Source organism: Rhineura floridana, chromosome 2 (genome assembly GCF_030035675.1).
Source record: "Rhineura floridana isolate rRhiFlo1 chromosome 2, rRhiFlo1.hap2, whole genome shotgun sequence".
Taxonomy (NCBI): Eukaryota; Metazoa; Chordata; class Lepidosauria; order Squamata; family Rhineuridae; genus Rhineura; species Rhineura floridana.
In genome coordinates this window covers 145,532,549-145,558,384 of record NC_084481.1, presented here as the reverse complement: position 1 = coordinate 145,558,384, position 25,836 = coordinate 145,532,549, and the positions used below count along the sequence as shown (strand labels likewise).

General features: G+C 41.1%; 1 protein-coding gene across 5 annotated transcripts in view; it reads right to left on the bottom strand.

The window, feature by feature from the left end:
* The window catches only part of LDLRAD3 (low density lipoprotein receptor class A domain containing 3), a 207,977-nt gene that overhangs the window by 153,430 nt on the left and 28,711 nt on the right, over positions 1-25,836 (bottom strand). For all 5 annotated transcript variants that reach the window (XM_061610795.1, XM_061610791.1, XM_061610792.1 and 2 more), the window contains exon 2: positions 1,393-1,539. In XM_061610795.1, the coding sequence (XP_061466779.1) occupies positions 1,393-1,539 (147 nt within the window). The remainder of the gene's footprint in view (positions 1-1,392; positions 1,540-25,836) is intronic.

Genomic DNA, 25,836 nt, shown 5'->3' with positions numbered 1-25,836 from the left:
ATCCCAGGAAATGTAATTTTTCCCAGGGCACCCAAGCCCTTAGAATAAACTTCAGTCACCTTGGAAAATACTTGTCCCAGGACTCTTTGTGCCAATGACACAAATAAGTCCCTGGAACAGAATGGGTTGAGGCTTGAGAGAAGCCAAGGTGATTAGTCTCCTGGCCCATTCCACCTGTTTGAAATCAAGCCCTGGTAGTTTTATAAGCAGCACAGAAAGAGAAACAAAAAAGGTAGATGGACAACAAACAAAGGACAAGAAGAGAAAGGAGTATCACAGGAAAGTTGGGAGAACTATGAAGTGTGTTTCTAGGAGGAAAGATAGGTTATTCTCACTCGTACCCAGGTTATTCTCACTCGTACCCAATGAAGAGTTACAGCTCTTGGGTCCCAAGAGCAAAGACCAAGAGTAACTCTAGGCTCTGTCCTATGGTATAAGAGGGGGCCTGAGAACATTCTGAGGATTATGGTCTTATAGAGAACAAACAGAATTTCTGAGAACAGGCAAGATGTACAACTGAAAGCATAAATTTGCCAACAGTTAACAAACTATTTAGGTATTATTATGAAATTTTGCTCAAATGAATTTCTCTCTGGATTTGACGGTTCTAATTTATCTGATGTTGTTTGCAGAAAGGTACTGATGCATTACTGATGTACCGTTCTTCTGTTATTTTTGTTCAGACTGCTGTCTCTTCAGTTTTGCTTAAGTTTTCACTTTGTGTCTTTCTTCCTTTACCAGTTACTAATACATGTCTCTGCATACCTGCACTGATTAAAACCTATCTTGATACAATATTTGTGTACATTTATTATAAAGTAACACTCTGCAAAAAAGAGTGACCCCTTTTTGCAGGTATTGCACTCGGTGAGCATATGCACTTTTGCACATCAATAACCAGGAAGCAGGGAGGGAAATATAAACTAAAAACTATGGGAAACTGTTTATGTGCCAATTCCAGAATTAATTTTGGAGATTATGCTTGTTAAAACTGGAAGACAAACAGAGTGAAACATGGAGCAAATCCAACCCACAGAAGACAACAAGCTAGAACAGATTGCATCAGCTCATCCCTAATTTGGATAAGGGCAAACACAGCCTAAGTGCCTGTGCAGCCATGAAATTCACAGCACCCTTCAGGAAGCTTCTGTTTTTATGTTAACCTACCTCACACAGGGTTCCTACCATGTATCCCACTCTGAAGTCATTGGATAGGAACACAATAAATTTTAACGACACCAACCAAGAAGTGAAGAGTCACTTCAGTTAGACAAACAAATAAGAAATATGATGCATTGGTTGAATACTAATCACTGAAAAGCATTTGATTTTACACAGCTACATCTTGCTATTCAAAATATGAAAGGTAGCAAGTAAGTAGAAGTCACTCACGGCATTCCTTCTCGTCACTTTTGTCAAAACAGTCTGGCAACCCATCACACTGCCAGGCTCCCGGGATGCAACGTCCATTACTGCACATGAAGTTTCCAGGAATATTACATTCATTTGTGAAGTTATTCCAAGGCAACTGTTGGCCTTCTGTAACAAGAAGATAAAATGCACAGTGTTTACATATGCAGAAATGGCTTTCACATCTGAAGCAATACTACTGGCTCCCCCCTTCCATTACTGGAGATCTTCATTTGATCAAAGGTCCTTCTGTGAATGGAAGGGCAGTACTGGACACAACCCATAAAGACTATCATCTTTGTCCTTAGTTCTGGTCTCAAGAGACCCATGTGTTCTGATTAGGGGTACAGGCAGATCCAAAGGAAGAGAAGCCACTATTTATTCACTTTAACATGAAAGATCTCACAGCCCAAGATCTCTTTGTATTGGGAAAAGCTACAATGATTAGGGATGCAATGCCATACATATCTGGCAGTAAGTTCCACTGAAGTCAGTGAGTCTTACTACTGAGTAGATATATACAGGATGCACAGTGAGGGTGGAATTTAATGCTATCCTACTGAAAGTAGATCCATTGAAGTTAATAGACATGACCAACTTTGGTTAATGAATTTCAATGGGTCTACTTTGAGTAGGACTTAGTTGAATACAATCCTTAGCCTGCAAAGTATCCCCTCCAATCCATCTTAAGACTGGAACTGCAGGCTAGGATTTTTCCATCCCACCCATATATTTTCCATTCCCCAATTTTAGAATCATAGAATAGTAGAGTTGGAAGGGGCCTATAAGGCCATCAAGTCCAATCCCCCAAATCAAAACACTCCCGACATATGGCTGTCCAGCTGCCTGTTGAATGCCTCCAGTGTTGGAGAGCCCACTACCTCTCTAGGTAATTGGTTCTACTGTCATATGGCTCTAACAGTCAGGAAGTTTTTCCTGATGTCCAGTTGAAATCTGGCTTCCTGCAACTTGAGCCCATTATTCCATGTCCTGCACTCTGGGATGATCGAGAAGAGATCCCGGCCCTCCTCTGTGTGACAACCTTTCATGTACTTGAAGAGTGCTATCATATCTCCCCTCAGTCTTCTCTTCTCAAGGCTAAACATGTCCAGTTCTTTCAGCCTCTACTCATAGGGCTTTGTTTCCAGTCCCCTGATCATCCTTGTTACCCTTCTCTGAACCTGTTCGTTTGTCTGCACCCTTCTTGAAGTGCGGAGACCAGAACTGGATGCAGTATTCAAGATGAGGCCTAATGCATAAGTAGTGTGTTGTATGCAAAAGGGGCCACTTTTTCATCTTCATACAACTAGTTTATTTTTAGAATTCCAAAATCGAGTTTATGGCCAACAAACAGCAGACATTGTTTAATCCACATTGAATTTGCCAAATCTAGTAACCTGGATGTATAGCATTTGTCAGGGACATTATTTTAATGTCACTAAAAGTTATTGGAGGAATATTTACATAATAGAACTTGAATCTTTATATATAATTTTCCAAGTACAATCTTCAGTATCTCTAGTTAAAAGAATCTTATGTGCTATATTACAGATTATTACCTGAAACCCAGTTAGTTGCTGTTAGTCAAAGCAGATGATACTAGGCCTAGATGGTTGTCTTAATACAATATGTGCAACCTTGACTTGCTTGCAGAGATATAGCTCTTTTCTATCTCAAAGTGTGCCATCATGGTTAACTTCAGAAGATTTTTTATTATAGTTTTATTGCTTCTGCTTTTCTTGCTCCCCATTAATTATGCCTGTGCCTCAGGTTTACTGAGACTTAGTGATCAGAATGAGTTAAAATTCTGAGCTCATGTGCTGTTCTTTACTGGTGCAATGGATAGTGTCAGACTTTTCAATCACATCAAACTTAGTGCTTTTCAGCAGAGTCCACAAATACATTCAGCTGTAAATCACCATGCACTGAGCAATCAAGTAGCAAGATGTTACAGTGCCTGTCTCAACTGGCCCTTTTATTATACAGCCACGAGAGTGGCTGTATACTACAGCCAGTGGGGATTTTTCACACTCCACAATGTTAAATTGAAAATACCCCCCATGCCATTCTGATGCTTCCCATAAACTCATTTCAAAACAAAACCTTACAAAATTTATAGTCCTGAACTCAGAAACGCTTGCTTAACAACCCTGTCAATTTTCATGGTGATACACAAAACCGTCAGAAAGAATTGAGAGTTCAAAGTCTAAAGAGAGAAAGAAAAAACCCAGACGCCTTTTGGACTTTTTTCTCTCAAGTTCTCATAATCTGTTGAAATTCATTAAAAATCAGCTATGTTCACAGAGTACCTGTAATCCTGTTACTGACGTTGCCCCATACTCTGACCTTCATCTTCTGCAGTTTAAACATTTAAAAAATGCCTCGCTGATTTTTAATTAATTTAAGAAAGTTTGGCTTGAACCCTATGATAGTGCTGGGCATGCTCAGTAAGAACCAACTGTCAGTGTTCTAAAAGCCAGACTCACCACTGCTGGGCTTGCCTAATCAGGGGGCCATGCCCACACCAGGCTGATTTCACTTGAAACAGTCATGGCTTTCCCCAAAGAATCCTAGGAAGTGTAGTTTGTGAAGGATGCTGAGAGGTGACTCCTGTTCCATTGAGAGAGCTCCAGTGGCCAGACTGGTTTAACAGTCAGCCACTCTGATTGAAGGTCTGTAAGGGGAACAGGCTGTCTCCTAACAACTCTCAGCACCCTTCACTAACTACACTTCCCAGGATTCTTTGAGAGAAGCCATGACTATCCAAAGTGAAATAAAGGCCTGGTGTGGATGTGGCCAGGGACAGCTTTAGTTTAAATTTGGGTGGCAGGCTACATGTGCCTGCTGTAGAATAAAAAGGTAGAGGAAACCCTGAAAATCAATGATACTGTTCACAATGTTTTCCTTTTGGAAAGGGGCTTCCCCTCTGCCCAGTACCCACACACCCACCCAATCTCCTCTCCTCCCCCTCCTCCTATCCTCCCTGCCCCTCCCCCAGGTCAATGTTGGACTATGATCTGGGAGACCAGGGTTCAAATCCCCACACAGCCATGAAGCTTACTGGGTGACCTTGGGCCAGTCACTGCCTCTCAGCCTCAGAGGAAGGCAATGGTAAAACCACATCTGAATACCGTTTTCCATGAAAACCTTATTCATAGGGTCGCCATAAGTTGGGGTTGACTTGAAGGCAGTCCATTTCCATTTTCAAACATGATTGCAAAGAAACAAATCCCAGTGAACTCAAAAGGTATGCAAATCAGCAAACCCACCCTCCCTTCTCCTCCATCCTATTCCCTCCCTCTTGCCCCTTCCCTCCACTCGTCCTCCAATCCTCTCCTTCACCCTCCCCCCTTCCTCCTCCCCATGGTGAGTTTTACCTATCTTAAGCATGATTTCACGGGAGTAAATACCACTGAACTCAATCAGCATGCAAATGATCAAACCTGCCCCCCTGCCCCTTCCTTTGCCGCCCTTTAATCCACTCCTTCCCCTTCCCCTTCCCCCTCCTCCTCTCCCCCCCTTTCTCCTTCCCTCTCCTCTCCCCTCCCCCTCCCCCATGGTCAGTTTTATCTATCCTAACCATGATTACATAAGAGTAAATCCCATTGAACTCAATAAACATGCAAATCACCAGACCTTGCTTTCCTCTCCTTCCCCTCTCCTCTCCCTTCCTCCTTTCCTCTTCCTTCTACCTCCTTCCCTGTCCACTCCAGCCATCCTTCCCTCCCTCCCCCCCCGGTCAGTTTTACCTATCCTAAGCATGATTGCATAGGAGTAAATCCTACTGACCTCAATAAACATGCAAATGATCAAACCTGCCCTTCCCTTCCCCTCCCCTCCCCCTTCTTCCTGCTCCCCTCCCCCTCCTCCCCTCCCCATCCCCTGTGGTCAGTTTCACCTATCCTAAGCATGATTGCAGGGGAGTAAATCCCACTTAACCCCATAAGCATGCAAATGATCAATCCATTCTCAGCAAGCTTGCACAGGATTCCATTTCTTACCTCCTGGATTAAAAAGCAGAGAAATTCACTAATATGCAAAAAATCTTGTGGTTTAAGAATGTACCTATATACCAAATTCTTCCAAGCTACACAGCAAGTGGATTGGACTATGGAATACCAACCCAAATGGTGTTTGCATTTTGACAACCTTGTAGAGCAGTACAATGTCTCAGAGAGGAGGTCAGGTCTCCTGCTCCCCTGGTGCATTCACTATAGCTGCCCAATTTCCCTGCTTTTTAAAGTTTGATAGAAATATCTATGGGCTATAGGTACATTCTTAAACCATAAGGTTTTTTGCCTACTCGTGAATTCTATTAAACACATGAAACTTCAGCAATTAATTCCAGTTTACTGCAATGAAATCCTCCCCTACCCCCATGATTTTTTATTGTAGTACTATTCTACACAGTGAAGATACCGTCCCAATAGACATTTTATGCAAACTGCCTGGGGAATTAGTTTGAACAGCTGTATATACATGCCTAGAATAAAAAACAAACAAACATAAACCGACACTAGTTGCATATGCAGAAAATGAATTATTCTCTCTCCCTACCTCCAATTTTCAATTGAGAAGCAGGGTAAAAGTATCAGGGCTGTGGAGTCGGAAGCAATTTTGGGTGGAGTCGGAGTCGGTAGAAATGTACCGACTCCGACTCTGGCTTCAAACTCAAATTAATAATTAATTTTTTCTGTTTTAATATATTTTAAGGTCTTTTTATGATGTCTTAAAGTGTTTTTAGCATTTCTGTTTGCCACCCTGGGCTCCTGTTGGGAGGAAGGGCGGGATATAAATCAAATAATAAAATAAATAAATAGATAATATACATTTGCCATTTATGAAGGAGTCTGAGTCGGACAGTAGAAAAATAGAGGAGTCGAAGGTTTGACGTACCGACTCCACAGTCCTGAAAAGTATACAAATAACAAATATTCTACTCATACCCTAATAAGTTGTTACAGGTGTCTGATACAATGCAGATGAAAGACAAGAGGCATGGGGAAAGGAAGAGAAATCAGTATATGACTTTGACACCTATACCAGCCTCACTTAACCATGTCAAAAACTGCTCTATTACTTGGACTACAATAATCTTATTTCCTTTCTTATATAGTGCTAGTTTGCAATCAAAGCTAATAGTTCTGTCAGATTTTATATCTCAAGGGACAGATAGAGGAGTTAAGAGCATTGATCATCTCCAATGTCATTTCAACAGAATTTAACTGCACTTAACCTGCTCTAAATTGTGTCATATATACTTTAACTCTTATTCAAAGTTCTAAATGGTCATCATATTTCACTTGAGAGGACTGCATTTCAAAATTTGCTCTAGAAATTCTATGTACCAAATCAGATGCTTTCTCAACATGCTCCACCAACATGCTGACATATCTCTCCTTTATTAAATCTCCCCAATACAAGAATCATTCATCCCAAAATGGACTGTGCCTGGTTTAATCCCACCAAACATGACACGGCTAGGCCTCACAGTTGGAGATTCTTGGTGAAATCCCCACCCTTAGGTTTTAGCTGTCTCCACAGCAGCTGTTGTTTCTGCTTGGACACAGACAAAAATAAATACAGACAAAGCTCACAAGCCCTCTTTAATGGGTGAGAGGAAAGAAGGAACATGAGCCACTGGGAAATAAAGTTTGTGTGAAAGCTGTAGATGGCATCAAACCAATATACAGTCCAACTCAAGGCAAACTGGATAGTGCTTTCTTGCTTATATAAGAAACCAGCTCCACGTGATTGCCTGAAAATAATACTTCCAATACTACTGAGCATAAAAGAACAAGCTTGACAGGACTACATGTTATCCACCAAAAAGGCTATTAAAAAACCAGGCAAGTACCACTAAGAGGAGAAATATACCACATATTCAAGACTGTTCACTCAACCCTTGCTCACACATTACTTGTGTGTAGGGCATATCTGTAAGGCATATCTGTGTTGACAGTGAAGCAGGTTCATGTTTTTAGCCCTGCCCCAGGTCTTCCTGCAACAACCATACATTGTGTGTGGTTGTAGAAAAAATCAAATATGAGAGAGCACCTATTTTCATATAGGGGCTCCACACATTTGAATTTCTCTGCAAACAGCTTGTAACACACAACTTCTGAGGAAAAGGCTCAAGGGTAGCAGTGGGGCTAAAAGCACGGCCCATCTCTGTTGTCAACATGGATGTACCCTAACACATAAGCAGAGCTTCAGGGAGGACATCCAGAGATAGGAAAGTCACTTATTGGCCCTGCCTCTCCCCTCCTCTCCAAAAGAACATTTCTGACAAAACACCAGAGAAGTGGAGCATCTATACAGCAAACATTCAGACAATGGGAAACTGAGGCCATAGCATCAATAATTAATAAAATCATAACAACAACGATGATGATGTTTGGGCTGTACTATTTCAGTGCTTGCATAGTAGTCATATTTCATATTAACACATGAACAGCATTAAGCAACCTATTAAAGAGCTATACATATTACCTCCTATCCCATTTTACTGGCAACAAAAGTAAAACCAATTCTCCAGGATACAAACTGGCAACTTTAGTTGTGTCCCTTGAAAGACAATTGCTAAAGTGAGAGGTGCTAGGGCCAGACTATAATGAAGATATGCTCTCTAATTACATTGGTTCTTGCTATGTGTGTAGGTTGCTTATCGTTTCTGAGTGCGAAGGGCAGGTATTTTCCATTATGGAAGCTTCTCTTGATTGCAAACAGCAGCTTCTAGTAATGAGAGATAAAGAATTAAAACTTCCTTTCCCAACCCAGCCCCCCATAGCCTAGAAGCTAAAGCTTCCTGAGGCTGCTATTCATATAACAAAAAATGTACACATTAACTATTTTCATGACGTTGTCTTCAAATTTAGGCTGCATACACACCGTAGATTTATAGCACGACTCCCCCAAAGAAAACTGGGAACTGTAGTGTACCCCTCACAGAGCTACATTTCCCAACTCCCTTAACAAAACACAGTTCTCAGGATTCTTTGGGAAGAGTCACATGCTTTCAACATGCTTTAAATATTTGTTATGTGCACAGCCCTAGTTTTATCTAGGAAAATAATCATCACACAACTTGGAAACCAACGTCTTTTAAACCCACTGGGGCAGACTTAGAACTGCACCAAAGCTAATACTAGTAAAGGAAAAAAATTAAAATGGCATAGCGTGGAAGTCCATGACTTCACAGCATGGTGAGCAGACTGCTTATGGCACCATGACTTAGAAGGAATGTTGTTCTGTGTCCTTTGCTATGTACAAAGCCCTATATAGCTTGGGACCAGGATACCTGCAAGATCATCTTACCCCTTAAATACCCAGTTGATCACTGAACTCTGCACAACATAGGAAGCAGACCTTCAGTGTTGTGGCACCTACCCTTTGACATTTCCTCCTCTTAAATATTAAACTGTCACCATCTCTGTTATATTTTCAGGCCTATACTATCTTTTCAGGCCTATACTACATGAATTTGTCTAATTCCATTTTAAATCCATCTAAGATGATGGTCCTTACTAAACATTCTGGCAGTGAATTTCAGCACGTGTGCAAGCATACCAGTTGCAAAAACTAATTAAAGGCATGCACTGGTCTACTTCATATGAAAATGTTTATCATGGCTAGAAAAACATGTTTGTACTTGAAACTCTGTCTATAGTTTTGCCGTTAAACCTGACTGTAGCTAATTGTTCTTTTAGTAAACACAACCCCTAACATTTATTTGGCAACAGAATACTTCTGACCATCATAAGATTACATAAACAGGTAAGGACATACAGCTCAGACACCATAAAAGAGTGAATGGGAGAAATAGTGAACACTAGAAACGTCTTGATGTCTTAAGAGTTTTGAGACCAAAAGGTAACAATACATACCCACACTTTTACAAAGAATTGCACTTAGGAGTTTAGTTAACAGCTAAGTAAGCATGGATCTGATCAGAGTCTGGATAGGGAGTCAACTGGATTACCCATGTAAGCGGTTCTGAATTTGCATAAGAAAGAGTAGGGTAGACTAAGGGTTTGTTTACATGGGACCCCAGATCCACATTAAAAATGCTGCTTTTTCCATCACAATTGATTCTGACAGTTCACATACTTCCACCCTTGCTACGAATTGGCTGTTTTTCGTTGTAGCATTCACACGCATGTGCGTTTATTGCTATCAGCGTTTTCTTGTTGCCGCGCCCGCACATTAGCATGTTAACTGCGGAGGCAGGGAAGGGGTGGTGTTTCCCTAAACAAAGGAATGGGTGCTTGAAAGAAAGGGACTCGTTCCCACCCGTGGCAGTTAGGCTGTCCCTGAGCAAGATTGGTGTGCCTTTGGCACCCCAGGACAAGCCTCAGCATGCATTCTGGGAAACATAAAAAAAACCCCAAACAATTATCTTTAGAGAGACATTAAAAGCAGCTGCTAAAGGAAGCATTGGCCGTTTAATATTATCGCTCTCCGTGAGTGGAGCAGATGCTGGGATGAGACGCCAAGGCAGCTTACCTTTCCCCTGCGCTTTTGGGCGCTTATAAATTACCCCAGCGGCGCCTTCGCCAGCCTCCTCTCGCCGTGGCTGTGAAAATGGCACATGCATCAGCCCAAGGGGGGGGAGAGATCCAGCTTTGGGGGGGAGCGGAAGGATGCTACGAGGCAGAAGAGGTCCTCCACACACACATTTTCTCACACTCTCTCTCGCACACAGACACGCTAGATGTAAACAACAGCGCCAAAATCACAGCTCCGAGAAAGGAATTTTATGAGCTCCAGCCCTGCTACCCTTGATGAAGGGGTGAGGAATGTGATTTTGTTTAAAGGAGCAGGGGAGGAAATGTATTGGTGGGGAAGTGGGAGTAAACAGGAGAAAGGAAGGAGAGAGCAACCGGAAGTTGCTTCGTCAACTGCAGGAAACAAAATGACGGCCCGAGACAGTGAAAGGGGCGGAGAAAAGGGAGGATCTAATGGCGAAGAAACTGTGCAGCCAGAAAAGGCGCTTAAAAGGTAATACACAGTAGAAGCAGGTGCAGATTTTAAAAGCAAATGCTGGTTTTTGTCGCATCTATTTAATCCGGAGTTAAAGGCAAAAGCAGTAGAATGCATGTGCGTTGGGTAAAACGTCAAGTAAACAGTCCAAATTAAAAGGATCTGCAAAAAGGATCAGATGCAGATTTTTTGGGCATGTAAAAAGGTAAACGTGTCCCCGCACTTGTAGTGCGAGTCGTTTCCGACTCTTAGGGTGACATCTTGCAACGTTTACTCGGCAGACCGTATATATGGGGTGGGATTGCCAGTTCCTTCCCTGGCCTTTCTTTACCCCCCAGCATATGCCGGGTACTCCTTTTGCCGACCACGGATGGATGGAAGGCTGAGTGGACCTCGACCCCTTTTACCGGAGATTCGACTTCCTCCTTCCGTTGGAATCGAACTCCAGCCATGAGCAGAGCTTTTGGCTGCGTTATCGCCGCTTACCACTCTGCGCCAAAATAAACTAGGGAGAAATTTGGAAGAATTTCAGCCAAACTTTAGGCAGATGAAAAAGATCTGGAAGGCAGGCTCCATTAAGTCCATATGCATTCAAATGAAGGAATAAAAAGATAAACTAGTAAACCAGTGATAGTTGACTCCCCCAAGGTCCAATGTGCTCCAAATGCAAATTAAAAGAATAAAAAAAGCCTAGAATGTCATCTTGCAGACCTCCTATATCATTGACTAACAGAAGGAGCTATACATTCGGAAAATGTCTAGTTTGAATCTCACCTCTTATGAATTGTTATAGAGCTATTTGGGGGATTCCCCTTCCCTAAGGATTTTTTCCTTCTCATTTTTTGTACTTGTGCATCCCGCCGGTGCTTCTCGCTGGTATGTCAGTGATGTGATTTTGGCTATATAAGCACAAACATGAGAAGGCTCAAATCAATGTTGATATACAGATGATGGTGGGTATATCAGGAAAGTCAGTCATATTAGCTAGATATGTTTTCACCCATGCCTACACACACACACTCATCCACTCTCCGTTCTGTGTTAGCAAATACTTCTTCAAATTACAGTGGAAGTCTATAGCTGGATAAGTACCACTGAACCAAAATTGTTGCAGGGCTGTAACTTCAAGCCACAAAAGCATAAAAAGCAGACATATAGAGGCTGTGAAGCTAAATAGTCAGCAAGCGCAATGTTCAAAGAACACTTGTTCCATAACTGTTGAATGGTTTCAATAGTAACACAGGCATGATTCTTTTTTTTAAAACACTAGGGGCCGCCACCTCATTTCACTCACCAACCTTGCCTACACTCCACCCTACAGCACCCCAAGGCCAAACCCCACTACCACTACCAGGCACCCCCTAGCTATCTCTCCATCCGCTCTGCCATGCTGTCCCTACAACTCCTCCCACTGCATCTGCCAGGTGCCCCTAGCCATCCCCCCACCCCTCACCAACCTTACCCCACACGAGTCGCCAGAGCCCCCCGGGCACACAATGGTCGCTGAAGCGCCCCCGCTCCAAAAGTCTCCAAACTTTCCTCCCCCCACTCCCCATGGGTTTCCAAACTTCCACACACACCCTCCCCACTTACCTTATAGTCTTGCTGCTGCTCTGCAGCTGCTGCTGACTCACTCACTTGCTAGGTCCTGCCTAGCCCCCCCCAGCCCCTCTCATCATCGTCACTACCTTCTCCTCCTTGCCACTGCCATCACAGTCAAGGTTTGCCTCTCCTTGCCCTCCACACCTGTAAGCGCCATGCTACCTGTGAACGCTTCAGTGCAGGGATGCACCTGTGCAGAAGTATTCACAGGCAGCATGACACTTATAAAAATGTAATATAGTAAAAAAAAAATCATCATGATAAATGAAAGACACACGACAACATTCCTAAATAGAGAATGAACCATTGTCCAGAATTGCAAACTGAGTACCCAAAGGTACTCAACTACTCCCACAAATGCTCAGAAAGACTTTCACCAAATCAGTTCCTTATTAATATTCTACCCTTGACCTTAATTCCCATTTTAAAGTTTCCACATTCTGCTATGCAAATTCAGTTTTTATTAGTACTAATTACCTGGACAATAAAAAAACAAAGCTGAACAGATAAAATAATGTACCTTGTTTATGACATTATGTACACAAACCAACAGCTGTGGATGTGATTTTGTCGAAATATAGTGTCTCCTTGCATACTTATACCCTCAAGTTTCAATGTAAAACCATTTATTTTACTGGGAGATATAACAATTACTTAAAATCAAACTGTGTGGAAACCATACCCCAGAACTATAACGTGACAAGTGTTAACTAGAAAACTACACAAATAAAAGTTTTTACTTCAAGTGATCAAATCTACTGACTTGCTTGTTCAAGAAAAATACTGGAAATGAACTTTTGCCCACCAAGGCTCAAAAAAAAAAGCCTGGCTTTTTTTACATGCCACAGAATTGTTGTCAGTTGGTTTCTGAAATGCCACAGAACTGTGACCTCTGGTTTGAATTTATTCGTAGTTTCCAATAGTGAAATTTTAAATTTTATTATTTAAAAAAACCAAAGTTGGCCTGTTTAGTTAAACTTATCCACAGTTTGTATGGGTTCAGACTAGAGCTTGGAAGCAATTCATTAGGGAAAATGAATTACTTGTCGTTAATTACTTTTTTGAGGAAGATGTGGGTAATTTCTTTATATTTTATTCAAACAGAACAAGGAGTAATTTTATTACTTTTGAGGTATAATTGTAACATTTCCAGCATTACTTTTGGGCAGGGGGGGGAGCAATGTCTTCATTGTCAACTTTAAAGTTACACAAATCTTCTGTTGTCATTACTTTAGTCTCTTTGACGTTGAGCTGTAGTCCTGCTTTTGCGCTTTCCTCTTTAGCTTTCATCGGCATTCTTTTCAAATTATGACTGGTTTCTGCTAATAGTATGGTATCGTCTGTACATCTTAAATTATTGATATTTCTCCCTCCAATTTAGAAGCCTGCCTCCTATACCTTAATAATGTTTGCTTGGGCAAGCCCCGCACATGCCTCAGTTGCTGGCAGGGAAGGTTTGTTCCATTTGTCAACAAATATGGAAAATAAAACAATGGCCTACAGACTGGCAGCATTCAATATACATCCCAATTCCAAAGAAAGGGGATCCCAGGAAATGCAGAAATTATCAAACTATTGCCTTAATATCCCATGCAAGTAAAGCAATGCTCAAGATTCTACAACAAAGGCTCTTACCATATATGGAGCGAGAAATACCAGATGTCCAGGCTGGATTTAGAAAAGGAAGAGGCACCATAGATTATATTACAAACATACATTGGATAATAGAAAAACTATGGAATGCTTTAAAAGAAATGGGGGTGCCACAGCCTCTGATTGCCCTGATGCGCAACCTATAATCTGGACAAGAAGCTACTGCCGATTTGAACTCAAAAGGAACATCCAGCAAGATCTGACCTCTACACATTTTATTTTTCTTTATTTATAAACGTGTCTATATACCACCCTCAACATAAAAAATCTTTTATATATAGAAGACATTGCAGCAATTTTCTCCTTAATTCTTAAGCCTTTATGATACATATTGAAAAAGATAGATCTAAGGTATATTTTAAGGACAGAATATGGGGAAACCAACTGGTTCCCCATCAGAAAGGGTTTGAGACAGGGGTGAATTTTAGCACCCTATTTGTTTAATCTATATCCAGAACATATCATATGGAAAGCGGGATAGAACCAAGATGAAGGAGGTGTGAAAATTGGAAGGAGAAATATCAATAGACATGCAAGACGATACCATCCTACTAGCAGAAACCAGTAATTACCTGAAACAAATGCTGATGAATGTTAAAGAAGAAAGCACAAAAGCAGAACTACGGCTGGATGTAAAGAAGACTAAAATAATGACAACAGTATATAACTTCAAAGTTGATAATGAGGACATTGAACTTGTCAAGGATTATCAATACCTTGGAGCAATCATTAACCAAAATGGAGACAATAATCAAAAAATGAGAAGAAGGCTAGGACTGGGGAAGGAACTATGAGAGAAGTAGAAAAGGTCCCCAAATGCAAAGAAGCATTACTGAACATTAAAGTCAGGATGACCATGGCATTCCCAATCTCTATGTATGGATGTGAAAGTTGGACAGTGAAAAAAGCGGATAAGAGAAAAATCAACTCATTTGAAATGCAGTGTTGGAGGAGAGTTTTGCGGATACCATGGGCCGCAAAAAAGACAAGTAATTGGGTGTTAGAACAAATTAAACCAGAACTATCACTAGAAACTAAAATGATGAAACTGGGGTTATCATACTTTGGACACATAATGAGAAGACATGATTCACTAGAAAAGACTTGCTTTTGATATGCTTTTAATATGTCTTTTAATATCTTTAACCCTTTTTAAAGATGTTTTTAAAGCTTTTTTATGTTTTTAACGTTGTTTTGTTTTAATGTATGTTAAGGTCTTTATATGATTTTTCAAGTGTTTTTAGTGTTTCTGTTTGCTGCCCTGGGCTCCTGCTGGAAGGAAGGGTGGGGTATAAATAAAATAATAAATAAATAAAATAAATAAAAGACAAGAATGCTGGGGAAGAGAGAAGGGAGTAGAAAAAGAGGAAGACCAAACAAGCAATGGATTGATTCCATAAAGGAAGCCACAGACCTGAACTTACAAGATCTGAACAGGGTGGTTTACAACAGATGCTATTGAAGGTCACTGATTCATAGGGTCACCGTAAGTCGTAATTGACTTGAAGGTGCATGTTCACATGCACACGCACACACAGAGTTCCTTCCTTCCAAAGCAAACCCATTTCAATCCATTCATAACCCACACACACACTATAAGCAATTTTGTAATTGCCATTATGATTAATAATATTTTTAAAATAATCTTTATTAAGGAAAACAAAATTACATAGCAGTACTAATATAATAAAAAAATTAAAAGGGGAAGGAAAAATGCTTTACATAGATACATCTCATTCAGTTTGTATATATGTATAAGAAAAGAAATTGCTTGGCATGGAATGCTTCTCATACAGAATTAATTTGAAATGGTGCATACTTATCATCAAAATATTCATCTTTAAATCCTACCTCAATTCATTGTACGTGGCTCCCCCCCATTTTATTCTCACAACAACCCTGTGAGGTAGTAGGTTAGGCTGAATGATTTCTTCAATCAATAACCCTGGTTTTGATAAATGGCCATGATTCAATTATAAAAGACAACTGTGTAGATGTATTTGTCGTCAACTCAAATTTAATTTTAAATTACAGTGAGGGAAACAAAAGGCACTGTAGTTGGGATTTTTGAAAATCAGGATAATTTAATTCTAAAATCCTATTTTTTAAAATCTTCTGGGTGGCATTCAATGCTAGTCCTACTCAAATTAGACTCACTGAAATTAAAAGACATGACTAACTTAGGCTCATTAAGTTCAATGGGTCCACTCTGAGCAGGATTTAGTTGAATATAACCCTTTATTTTTACACACCCCTCATGCTGTTCAGTGTCCAAGGTGGTGTGCAAGTACACTTGTAGCATGCTTCTTCTTCTTTGGACTGGGTAAAATGTACTTAGCTAAGGTTATCAGTAATTAAAACAAGAAACCAACAAATTGGTCAGTTTTCTATATAGACAAAAGGTTCAGTAGGAGCAGTTATACAAAGATATTAAAAAAATTCAACGTGCATTCTGTGAAGGAGTTAAATACTGCAAATCCTTCTCTGATAAATAATTTGGCCTTGCCAATATTCAGACCATGATCAAACTTGCAGTATAGCCAACCAATATACTGTGTATATTTATATGTTAAAAATAAAAATGCTATTTATTTGCTGGGAAATTGAAGATTTTTATCTAGGCCTTTTTATAAAGTGTTTGGTTCTCTTATTGTGACACATTTAAATGTTTTTTCTTTTCTTTTAATAATGTTATTTGTTATTTAATTTTCAGAATCGCATTATTGTATTTATGCATTATGATGTGTTATATTCATGTTTTTGTAAGCCGCCTTGAGGGCCTTTTGGCCATAAGGCGGGGTATAAATTTAATAAATAATAATAAATAATAATAATAATAATAAACCAGAGAAAGACTGTTCTGCGTTTCCTTGATTTTTGTTAACAGGCTTGCTAATTGAATGGACTGAAACAGAAGTTTTAAAAAGAAGCCAGATGGAATGTAGCCTGTTCACACGCCTTTTATACAAAAAAAGCAGAGCCAGTGTGCTATGCTGCTCCAGAGAGATAGGCCTTGAGAAATGGATACAGCTGCTTGCAGGTGGGAATTGAATGAGAGTGAAGATGATTAAGGAACTATAAAAAAAGTCTTGCTTATTTTGATTCCTAAAGTACGTGTCCTCTTTTTATTGATAGTTTATAAACTAATGCTACAAACTGATGCAAATAAATTAGAAGTCTAGAGAAGGAGCCTTGCCGGAAGCATCCTTCCAGATGGGAGAATATCAATCACTTCCAGATTCAGGAAGTTTTTCTTTTATTTCCTTTCAAGCTTTTGGGGATGAAGAAATTCATGAGAGATAAGTGTTCAAAAGGAAACCATTTTGTCTCTAATTCTTGAGAAGGATATAAAGACATCTAGCATATTCTAGAGAACTATGTACAGTAACTACCGTATATTCCGGCGTATAAGACGACTTTTTAACCCAGGAAAAACTTCTCAAAAGTTGGGGGTCGTCTTATACACCGGGTGTCGTCTTATAGGGCGGATGCTGAAACTTCCGAGCCTTTTGTATAGTATGGACAGTCTTTGTCAAACAGTTTTGGATAGCATCAACAGCTTCAAGCAGTTGCAGTATTCAAATAGTCGCAAGAGGCAGCAGCAGTAGCAGAGAGAAAGCTATGTAAATCACGCTGTGGGGCTGCCAGAAAGCCTTGGCTCTGCAAACTACAGCCCGTGTAATTGAGACCCCCCTTTTTGGCACTGTAACTGACTAGACAGAAAGAGACAAATAAAATGGCGGCCGCAAAAAACTGCGGGAAAATTGGCCAATCAGAGAAGCTTGGGGTGATAAAGAAGCAATGGCGGTCATAGGAACGCACCAGCAAGCACAAAACAGTCTCAAACCAAAACTCTGGGGCCGCTGGGCTGCGAGAGCACGATTGGGCTCAGCAAACGAGGGAAAGAATGAGCCGCAGCTGCGGGCTCTAAAGGCAGTTGCGGTAGGCTTAAGATGCCGCAGACGAGCCGGGGGAGGCGAAGCAACCCCCCAGATAGGGGCTCTGACACAGAGCCGCAGCTGCAGGCTCTGGAGCTGCCGTGAAAAAGGTAAAGTGGCAGCAATACTGAGAGCAGCAGCTGCAAGCTCTCAGTTAATTCTAGGTGGCTTGCTGAGGGGGGGAGAACCGCAGCCGCGGTCTCCCGTAACGTCACTGAGCTTCAGGAGGCAAAAGGAAGCCGTATGTACAGGCTCCTTATGTAAGTAAGCCAAAGAAGTCAGGAAAAAATGCCGCGGAGCGGGCCAGGAAGCCGCGATCGCAAGCTCCTGATTAGAGCTGCGTCAGCCACCACAGAACAAAAGGAGCCGCAGCCGCAGCCTCCCTGAAAGCCGTAGGCAATTTACTGGGGGAAAAAACGAAAGGAGCCGCAGCCGCGGTCACCCTGAGAGCCGTTAGGGAATTTCCTTCCTTTCAGCTTTAGAGTGAATTAGGAAAAGTTTAATCCACTTGCACTGTTTTATGTTTACATGTTTGATGACAAAGAGCCTTATGTTTATAAGTGACAGTTTTCCTGCTAAGTACCTGCATGTCATAAGCAGGGGTAGTCTTTGTTAGAATGCTGAGACATGATGTATTCCAAAAGACATGGACAGAGTCAAGACAGGGTTAAAATAAGCACACTCTGGGGCTCAAGGACAGAAAGCAGACCGAAGGCTGCAGGTGGCTGGGCAGGAAAGCTGCCAAGGCTATAAAACCTCCATAGAAACAGCTCAGGGTGTGGGGGGTGCATTTGATGTATGTGAAGGAGAGAGCTCGTGTATCTGTGTATCTGTGTATCTGTAAGCTATTGAATCAGTAAAAGATTCATCTTCACCACTTCTAGCGTTCTGTCTCTATTCACTCCTGTTCTACGCAGTGGCATTGCCCTGACAGGCAAGCCGCAATTCCAACAAAGGGTTATGGGCCCAGAGACAGGAAAGGAATAGAGCATAAGCAGAGTGCAGTGAAGAAAGAAAGGCAGCAGAGCTGAACCGACTGTCGAAGGCAGCACGAACGGTGACAGGAGCCAGTGGAAGCCTGTGCAGGACGTAAAAGAGGCCTGGAGTGTAAAGAAATCAGATACGGTGAAGCTGTAAAAAGAGAAGTTTCGTTTCTCCAAAGTGACGCAAGGAAACTGTGAAAAATGGCAGTTTCACTTTTGCAAGGAATGTCGCTGGAGTGTCTGAACGAAACTAATTACTTGAATTGGAGACTGAGAATGCAGGCGTTTCTAACAAAGGAAGACTTATGGACTGTTGTAACAGAGGATCCCCCGTCTGATCCCCCACCGGCACCGTGGAGACGGCTGGATGAACGTGCGAGATCGTATATTATCCTGGCAGTAAGTGACTCTCAATTGCTATACATGCAGGATAAAGAAACAGCGAAATTAGCTTGGCAAGCTCTGAATGAGATCCATGTTCGAAAAGCAACAAGCAATAAAATAAGTTTGACAAGAAAATTGTACCAGCTCAAGTACACAGATAACGTCACAATGGCTGAACATTTGTTTAAAATTTCAAAGCTGTTTGCTGAGTTACAAGAAAGAAATGTAATATATCCGGACACACAAAAAATATATATAATCCTGGCAACATTAAATTCATCATGGGACAATCTTATTAGTTCACTCAAAGCGCTCCCTGAAGAGGATTTATCGCTCCCTTACGTGACAGGCAAGTTGATACAGCAGTGGGAGAGACGTCAGGAGGCTTCTGAACAGGAGAAGGAAAGAAAGTCGGAAGGAAAAAGTGAAAAGACTGAGATTAATGGCAGGTCGTTTGGCAGGTCGTTTGGAACAAAGGCATGCTATCGTTGTGGGTCATTAACTCATCTTCAAAGAGACTGTGAGTTGCGGCAGAGAAAACAGAGAAAGAATTTGTCGCAAGTGCAGCTAGTGAAAGCTGAAGATAAAGACAGAGAAAGAAACTATAAAATTAAAGGGACCTGGACTATTGATTCTGGGGCTACGCACAATTTAATAAATGACAAATCTCTGTTCAGAACAATGGTTCCAGCGACTTCACACGTGGTGCTGGCTGATGGAACACAGAAACAGGTACAAGCTATGGGTACTGTGACTTTAAGTGCTTTAAATACGATTATTACTGACGTTTTGTACATGCCAGACATTCAATGTAACATTTTATCTGTATCTAAATTATGTGCGATGGGATTTAGTTACATTTAGAAACAGAACATGTGAGATAGTGAAGGGAAACAAGACATGTTTGAAAGGTTTCATTAAGCAGTCTTTGTTTCATGTGACACTCACTGCAGTTACAGGTACTCAAGTAGTGAAGGAAAAAGTGCAAGCGCTGCCGCAAATAAAAGCCTCATTAGCGTTGTGCGAGGAACGTCCCTCGTGGATTGAGGGAGGCACAAAGAGAGATCCAGGGGATATAAATGAGATTAAACAAATGTCTCCGGATGAGCAAGCCAAATGGCAAAAGGCCATGCGGGATGAATTAGAGGCAATGGATAGCAATAAAACGTGGACATTGGAGCCATTGCCTCCTGGCAAGTCAATGATAGGGTGCAAGTGGGTATTCAAACATAAAAGAACAAACACAGGTGAAATACATAGAGCACGTCTGGTTGCCAAAGGGTTCTTACAGAAACAGGGCACAGATTATGATGTCGTCTTTGCACCGGTAATCAGACATGAGTCTGTTCGACTCCTATTGAAGGTGGCAGCTGTAAGAGGCTTACAGGTATATCATTATGATATCAAGACTGCATTTCTCTATGGAGATTTAACAGAAGAGATCTATATGCAGCCTCCACCAGGGTGTGTAACACCACCAGGAATGGCATGCAGGTTACACAAATCTATATATGGCCTGAAACAAAGTGCACGATGTTGGAACATCAAGTTGGATGAGGTTTTAAAGGCCATGGGGTTTCAACGTTGCGTAGCAGATCCATGTGTCTATATTAAACAAGGAAAAGACATCTCTTACTGTCTTGTTTATGTAGACGATATCCTATATATGCATAACAATGAGAGGGAGGAACAGGAATTTGCCTCTGGTTTGAAACGATACATGCAAACAAAATGCTTAGGGCCCGTACAAGAGTATCTGGGTATGCATGTAATACATGATAATAATGGTGGTTTCATCCTACATCAAGGAAGCAAAATAGAGCAGCTGTTAGCTGACAGTAAGATGGCAGATTGCAATGAAACGAAAACACCCATGTCGGTGTCATTTCAAAACAAAACAGAAGGTGACTACTTTACTGACCCAGACTTGTATAGACAAATCATAGGTAAACTACAGTATTTAGCCAAAGTGACACGCCCGGATATAGCTAATGCTGTTAGCATACTGTGTCGAAAAGTAGACAAGCCCACTGAGAAAGATTGGCGTGGGGTTAAACGTGTAGTTAGATATCTCAAGGGTACGGTGAATTATGGACTCGCTCTATCTGCTGTAGCAACAGGAAATCTAGCATGTTATGTAGATGCAGACCATGCTGGAGACAAAAATAACCGTAAATCAACAGCGGGTGTGTTGATTATGTTTCATGGGTCTACAATAGACTGGTTCAGCAGAAAGCAAACGCTTGTGGCAACATCTAGTACTGAAGCAGAATACATCAGCCTGTCAATGGCATGTCACGAATTGAATTGGTATGAACTCTTAATGGAGGAAGCACAGATAAAAATCCAAAAACCAGTAAGAGTATATGAGGATAATCAGTCGTGCATACGTTTGGCTGAATCAGAAGCCAACAATAGGCTCACTAAACATGTGAGTGTGCGGTTTCACCACGTTAGAGACTGTGTACAAAGCAAATTGATTAAATTGAGCTATGTGAACACTAAAGAAATGCTTGCTGATGTATTAACAAAACCATTGACTGAAGAAATGCATGACAGGTTAATAAACAAAATGGGCATGTGTATAGTAAAAGAGTAACAAAGATTGCAATGTAACAATAAAACAATATCAAGCAAAAAAAAAAAAGAAACTGTACAACTGTGAATAACTGAACTGTAATTGTAATAGTGGTATGTGTAAGATGAAAAATCTGTAAAGTGTAAAATGTATGAATGCCATGTCTGTTTGGAAGGTGGGGGCTTGTTAGAATGCTGAGACATGATGTATTCCAAAAGACATGGACAGAGTCAAGACAGGGTTAAAATAAGCACACTCTGGGGCTCAAGGACAGAGAGCAGACCGAAGGCTGCAGGTGGCTGGGCAGGAAAGCTGCCAAGGCTATAAAACCTCCATAGAAACAGCTCAGGGTGTGGGGGGTGCATTTGATGTATGTGAAGGAGAGAGCTCGTGTATCTGTGTATCTGTAAGCTATTGAATCAGTAAAAGATTCATCTTCACCACTTCTAGCGTTCTGTCTCTATTCACTCCTGTTCTACGCAGTGGCATTGCCCTGACAGGCAAGCCGCAATTCCAACAGTCTTATACGGCGAGTATATCCCAAACTCTGTATTTTAACTGGAAAAGTTGGGGGTCGTCTTATACGCCGTCGTCTTATACGCCAGAATATACGGTATGTATGTCTCCCTGATGCCCAAGTACATCACAAAACATGCATCACAAAGTCTTACCAAGAGTGCAGAAGCCAATGAGTGAGTATGAGCTCTCTCACCTGCGGTCACTGATATGTCAAAATGTTCACTTTGTAAGCTTCACATGAAAGTTAACACAGTTTAAAATAGATAAAAATATAGTTGTTTTATTGCCTTTAAAATATCATAATCAGATGAAATCACTACCAGGCACCTAGAAAATAATAGCATTCATAGTTACCTTGTGTAAAACAAAAACACAGTAGACTCCTCTTCTAAATATGCTCTCTTCAGCAATAAATTTTAAAGTATGTGCAAAATATAACGCAACTTGTTATTTCCTGCTTTATTAGATTTCAGCTGCTTTCTGCAAGCAAATCAATGACACCAATGAATGGCATTTGCATTCTGTCAATGGGATACAAACTGTTATGAAGATGCACAGCAGGCATTATACTGAAGTCAGCCACATTCTTCTCACAGGAGTTTAATTTCACCTTATCTACTCCACTTATTCATCACAACAGAAACCCTCACTAAAAGAAAATATATCTCTCTCTATTACAATAGAACACATATTCAGCCAATGCGGATGGGAAATAAATGTGTACTGTCATGTGCAGCATTCTCCAGTGGCAGAATAAGGGAGCAGGAAGGGCTAATTTTATTGTGTGGCACAAGTGACAAACTCCAACCCACAAGAACAGCCACAACAAAATGCTAGTCAAATACGTAATATATTAAGACAGCCTTGCAACTAGCAGGAGCATAACATAATGGCTTGCACTATACAAAGTGAGGTTCAAATTACATAATTTAAATGATAGCTCTATCGTGCAATGCATGAACAGTAAGGAAATAATGGAATGAGGTTCAGAAGGGAAAGACTGAGGCTGCAAAGCAAAGCAATAGCCACTAATCAGATAACAATAATATTCCAAGGAACATGGCGAATTGCAGCTGCTTTACCAAGACTTAGAAAAAGCTCTCCATGGTATATATAAAACATGCACTAATCCTAGACTGTACGTGGCTTGTATATCCAGCACAGGACGCCAGTTCTAACTGTGACCTTTCAGTCAAAACCAATTAGTGATATCAAATGTTCAGAGCAGGCCCACTGAAATCAAGACTATTGGATTCATTGGGTCTACTCTGAGTAAGCTGGGTAGCACCCATTACATCTATAATTTCTGAAAAATTAAAAAGCATCATATAGTACCACAGTTTATACAACAACCTTGTGAAGAAGTTCACTGTTGTCAGAAGGGGGCAGATGAATTAACATACAGGGATTAATTGCAAATTCACAAAATCTCAGATCCTATTCAAACCCATAAACTGCAGCCAAGCATGCATAATTGCAAATAAGATTGGCTTGACTTCAAGACAACTTGTCTGAACTGTACCACTACACTTCTGAAAAATTAATTAGGAGAGTAGGTTTTCCATGTCTAAGGCTTTGTCCTCATCTTATTCATTTAATCTTATTAATTACCATGAGTAAAATAATGCTTCCTTAAGTTTTTTGCTCAAAATAGTAACACCAGAAGCTTGGCCATTATATAGATAGCCACCATCTGATCTAGTTTTGTAGGATGAATTTCAGTTGCTGTTGCCCAAGGATGCACACCAGCTGCTTGAAGGGGTGAGGCCTACTTCCTGTAAGCCAACTACATATAATATTTCATTTGTTCCTAAAAAGTAGGACCACAAACCAAACCTACAGCATCAATTGAAAAGCAATCCCTTGCCTTGGCCCCATTCAGATGTAATGATAAACCCACTGCTTACTGTTACAAGAGAGCCAGTGTGGCGTAGTGGTTAAGTGTTGAACTACGACCTGGGAGACCACAGTTCGAATCCCCACACAGCCATGAAGCTCACTGGGTGACCTTGGGCCATTCACTAACTTTCACCCTCAGAGGGAGGGAATGGTATACCAACTCTGAATACTGCTTACCATAAAAACCCTATTCATAGGGTCGCCATAAGTTGGAATCAATTTGACAGCAGTCCATTTCCATTTACTGTTACAAGAATGAGCCTAGGTGAATCTCAAGATCATGTAATCCCGCTCCCATCCTGGCACAGGTATGAAGAAACTGGAAGCTTTTGCTTCCATGTTTAACTAACTACAATTAAACATCATGACTGAACCTGGGCAAACTGCAGTTAGTCTTCAAGATGGTTGACAGCAGTGGTGGCTAACCCAGTGACCACATTTGGACCCCCAGGAGGTTTTCGGTGGTCCCTCGCAAGGCCTCTCCAAATTTGTCAAAGATACTAACGCACGCGCGCAACTGTTCCAATAGGTTGTTGTAGGTACCTTACTGGAACACCAAGAAGTTTTTGGTGACATCCCCCCAAAAATTCGTTCATTGTTTTTGAAAAAGGTTTTCAACATTTTTTAAATATATATATATAGTGACCATCCCACAGATCCCTTGCTGTGATACCAAACAGTTTGTGTGTCCCCCCAAGCCTAAATCCCAATTTGCTTTTTAAAAAATTGCCCACACTCCCTTTGACATGCATTCATTCATTCATTGGCGATCACTCGTGGCCGAGTAAGATTGTCATCCAAGATAAGGTCTTTAACAGTGGGTCCGTAAGTGACTGTGGAGGCCAATTCTGGATCCACACAGTCTCCCACAGTGAGGACATAGATTTCCAGATGGTCGCGATGAGGATTTCTTTGACGTGCCTTCCGCTTAGCTCGTTTGTCCTGTTTGCCCTGTATTCATGCTTCAAAGTCCACAGCACCTTTGATAATAGTCAACCTCCATTTGGGACGTTTATGGGCTAAGACTTCCCAGTTCTCGATGTTCATGTTACATTTTTTTAGATTCACTTTAAGAACATCTATAAACCTCTTTTGCTGTCCACCAATGTTCCGTTTTCCATCCTGAAGTTGGGAGTAGAGTAGCTGCTTTGGAAGACGGTGGTTAGGCATTCGAACAACATGGCCGGTCCAGCGAAGTTGATGTTGAAGGATCATTGTTTCAACACTGGTAGTCTTTGCTTCTTCCAAAATGCTAACATTAGTCCATCTGTCTTCCCAAGTAATTTACAGAATTTTCTGGAGGCAGCGTTGGTGGAATCTTTCAAGAAGTTGGGAGTGGCGTTTATAAATGGTCCATGTTTCACAGGCATACAGTAAGGTCGGTAGTACAATGGCTTTGTAAAAAAGCATTTTGGTCTCCCTGCGAATATCCTGATCCTCGAACACTCTACTCTTCATTCAGGAGAATGTGGCACTCGCAGAGCTCAGACGATGTTGAATATCAGCATCGATGTCAGCTTTTACGGAGATGGCTGTGAAGACAGGGGAAGTGATCGACATTCTCCGTCACACCATTAAGCTGGATTGATGGTGCTACAGAGGGACTAGTTCGCACCTGTTGATGAAGCACTTCGGGGGGTTTTAATATTAAGTGAGAGCCCAAGCTTTCCATATGCTTCTGCAAAGACGATTAGGATAGTTTGAAGATCTTTCTCTGAATGTGCAGAGACTACATTATCATCGGCATATTGAAGTTCTATGACAGAGGTTGACATTACCTTACATTTTGCTTTCAGCCTACTGAGATTAAAAAGCTTTCCATCTGTTCAATATATGATTTCCACACCAGCAGGAAGTTTCCCCTCAATAAGGTGTAGAATTATAGCAC